Source organism: Suricata suricatta, chromosome 9 (assembly GCF_006229205.1).
Source record: "Suricata suricatta isolate VVHF042 chromosome 9, meerkat_22Aug2017_6uvM2_HiC, whole genome shotgun sequence".
Taxonomy (NCBI): Eukaryota; Metazoa; Chordata; class Mammalia; order Carnivora; family Herpestidae; genus Suricata; species Suricata suricatta.
In genome coordinates this window covers 71,097,713-71,100,384 of record NC_043708.1, presented here as the reverse complement: position 1 = coordinate 71,100,384, position 2,672 = coordinate 71,097,713, and the positions used below count along the sequence as shown (strand labels likewise).

The 2,672-nt window shown below is 37.6% G+C and overlaps 1 gene segment (V, D, J or C); it reads left to right on the top strand.

Annotated features, from left to right (window-relative positions):
• Window positions 1-961, top strand: part of LOC115302234 — a 4,189-nt gene extending 3,228 nt beyond the window's left edge. The window contains 1 exon segment of the V gene segment in view: window positions 874-961. Coding sequence covers window positions 874-961 — 88 coding nt within the window.
• Window positions 962-2,672: the final 1,711 nt, after the last annotated feature.

The following is a 2,672-nucleotide window of genomic DNA, read 5'->3' as shown; positions in this document are numbered from 1 at the left end:
GGAGTTAGTAAGGTTTTGTTCTGAAATTCAAGTTTTAAAGCAAACTTTACATTTTCTCTTCAGACTCCTGTCATACAAACAAGTCCTTAGTAAATTATTACATTTCTATCATGGATTAACTTTCAACACTTGTCTTTCCAATACTGCAGATGTTATTTTTGGTCTGCTATAAAACATTAGATGCTAAATATAGAAATATATAAAGAGGAAAGTATGAAATTGATAATTGTGTACCCAGCAAGTTTATTATCAATGTTTGCTTTACTCTCTTCTTAAATTGTAACGTAACTTGGATTCTTATTTTTCTACTCAATGTTATATCCCGAATTGAGCATTCTCTAATAAAACCTGTTTTTAAATATATTTGTGAGAGATTTTCAAGAGTCACAGTTATATTTTTAATTTTCTTCCTTGTCTGTCTTTCTGGCAATATTTGACATCCTTTCTATGTGTTTAGATTAATTTTCTCTTGAGAAAATGTGACCTGAGGTTTTTCTTGAGACCTCAGTAATGGTATGCATTTTATGTGTATTTGAGGGAAATTAAAAACAGAAGTGATTTATTTAAGAATTCGAGTTGAAATGAGACTTTTTTCAACACTTTGTTATATGTGTTCGCATCTACACTCATATAATCTGGAAGTGAAAGTTGTATCTTTCAATCATTATTATATTGCACACACTTTTTTTACATAGTTGATCATCAGTCGACATTTATTTATTTATTTATTTATTTATTTATTTAAACAGAGGAGATAGGCGGTGTCTATTGCTTACCTTGGTGGGGGAGGGAAGGATAGTATCGTATAGAATAGGATTTCCTTGTGCCACAGCACTTACTCTGAAACCTATGATTCCATGTTTTTTCCTTCAGGATCCAAGATTTCCCAGAAAGTAAACCAAACCCCACCAGCAGTGTTAGTGCACGAGAAGGGGGCCGTCATCCTGGAGTACACACATGATGCCAGGTCTCTAAGTTATAGTCTCTTGTGGTGCAAGCAGCCCAGTGACAGAGAGATGATTTCCCTCCTTCTTCAGGATTCTTAGAAGCAACAAAATGCCATGGAAGGTGGCTACACACTGTATTTCCAGAAGACCAGAAAACCCATCCATCTTGTCATCTCAGCCTCACGGCTGGGGGACTCCCCAGTGTATTTCTCTGCACTGACGCAGTTCACAGTGAGAAGCGTGTTGAAGGGAGGTGTACCCATACCCCAGGGCTCTTGTTGATACATCCCCGTGCTGAAGGGCCCAAGGCAGGGGATTGCTGACCCACACAGGAAGGGCTAGGGTGTGACAGCTCAGCTGTAAGCTAGAGGAAAACCTGACTCTAAGAAAATACCTCCCGAGGTTAGAATGATAGTGCATCAAAAACACCCTGATCCCTGAAAATTTGTGTTGAAATTGTTTATTGGGGGGCACTTGGGTGGCTCAGTCAGAAGCATATGACTTGGACCCACATCATGATCTCACGGTTCGTGAGTTGAGCCCCACATCGGGCTCTGCTGTAGGCACAGAGTCCACTTCATATCCCCCAACTCCCTCGTTCACTGCCCCTCCCCCACTCGCAACACACACACACACACACATACACACACACACACACAGACACACGCACACTTTCTCTCTCTCTCTCTCTCTCTCTCTCTCTCAAAAATAAATAAACATTAAAAAAAGAAATGGTTCATTGATGACTGAAATAGCCACCATAAACAGTTTGCCATTTTGCGATTAAATTCACCTAGAAGAACTGGCTAAACAAATTTTGAAACATGACTCAAAAAGCAGCTCAAATGTGTTAGAGTTGTGTTTTTTTTAAGTTACAGATAATGACTTATTTTCATACCAGCATCATCCATACATATCTGCAATCTCCCTGTATATCTAAATAGACGTTTAATGATGCTGGTTCTGAACTCCTAGCGGTTTTGAAGCAGGTTCTGACAATGTGACCTGGAAGGTGAAGAAGAAAGAAAGGGATGTGTGAACCCAAAAAGTATCCAGGCATGAAATTCTTACTTCCCTGCATCTGGGAAATGGCTACCATGTTGGCTCTGGACTCATGAAGCTCCTTGATGTGAATCCATGGAGAGTGGCCTCCAGGGAACAGCGTGAGCTCAGCTTCTGTCTCTGTGTCTAGAGATACATGTTTATAGGGCTTCAGAGAAGATGTGTCCCTCTCCAGAACTTATCCTGATAATCCTGATTCCTTACCTTGTGGGGGAAAATTATTTGATTAAACCTTGGCAGCAAAATCTAACAGATGATAATAGAAAGCATCTTTGAGGTTAAAACTTGTTCATAAGATAGGATTAGTATTTCTTGCCTAAGTCGATTAATAGTCTCCTTATAAATATGAGCGTCAACAAAACAGTGGAGAATGAGGTAAGAATCTAGGATCATTCATTGGGAATTTGACATCTTCATTTATGATGTTTCTTTTATGTAAAATTCATAATTTTTTACTTTTTAATGATTTTGAAAATCAGGAATTTTGACTATTAAAATTTTATTATAAAATAGTATGAATTTTCTACTGAAAAGCTATTATTAAGAAGATAGTTTTCCTTCAATTCATATTATTTGAGCACCACAAAATACTGTTTTTCAATTAAAAGCTATTTGTTTAATATTATTTAGTGAGTGCTTAAAAAAGGACACTGGGTATTCTAA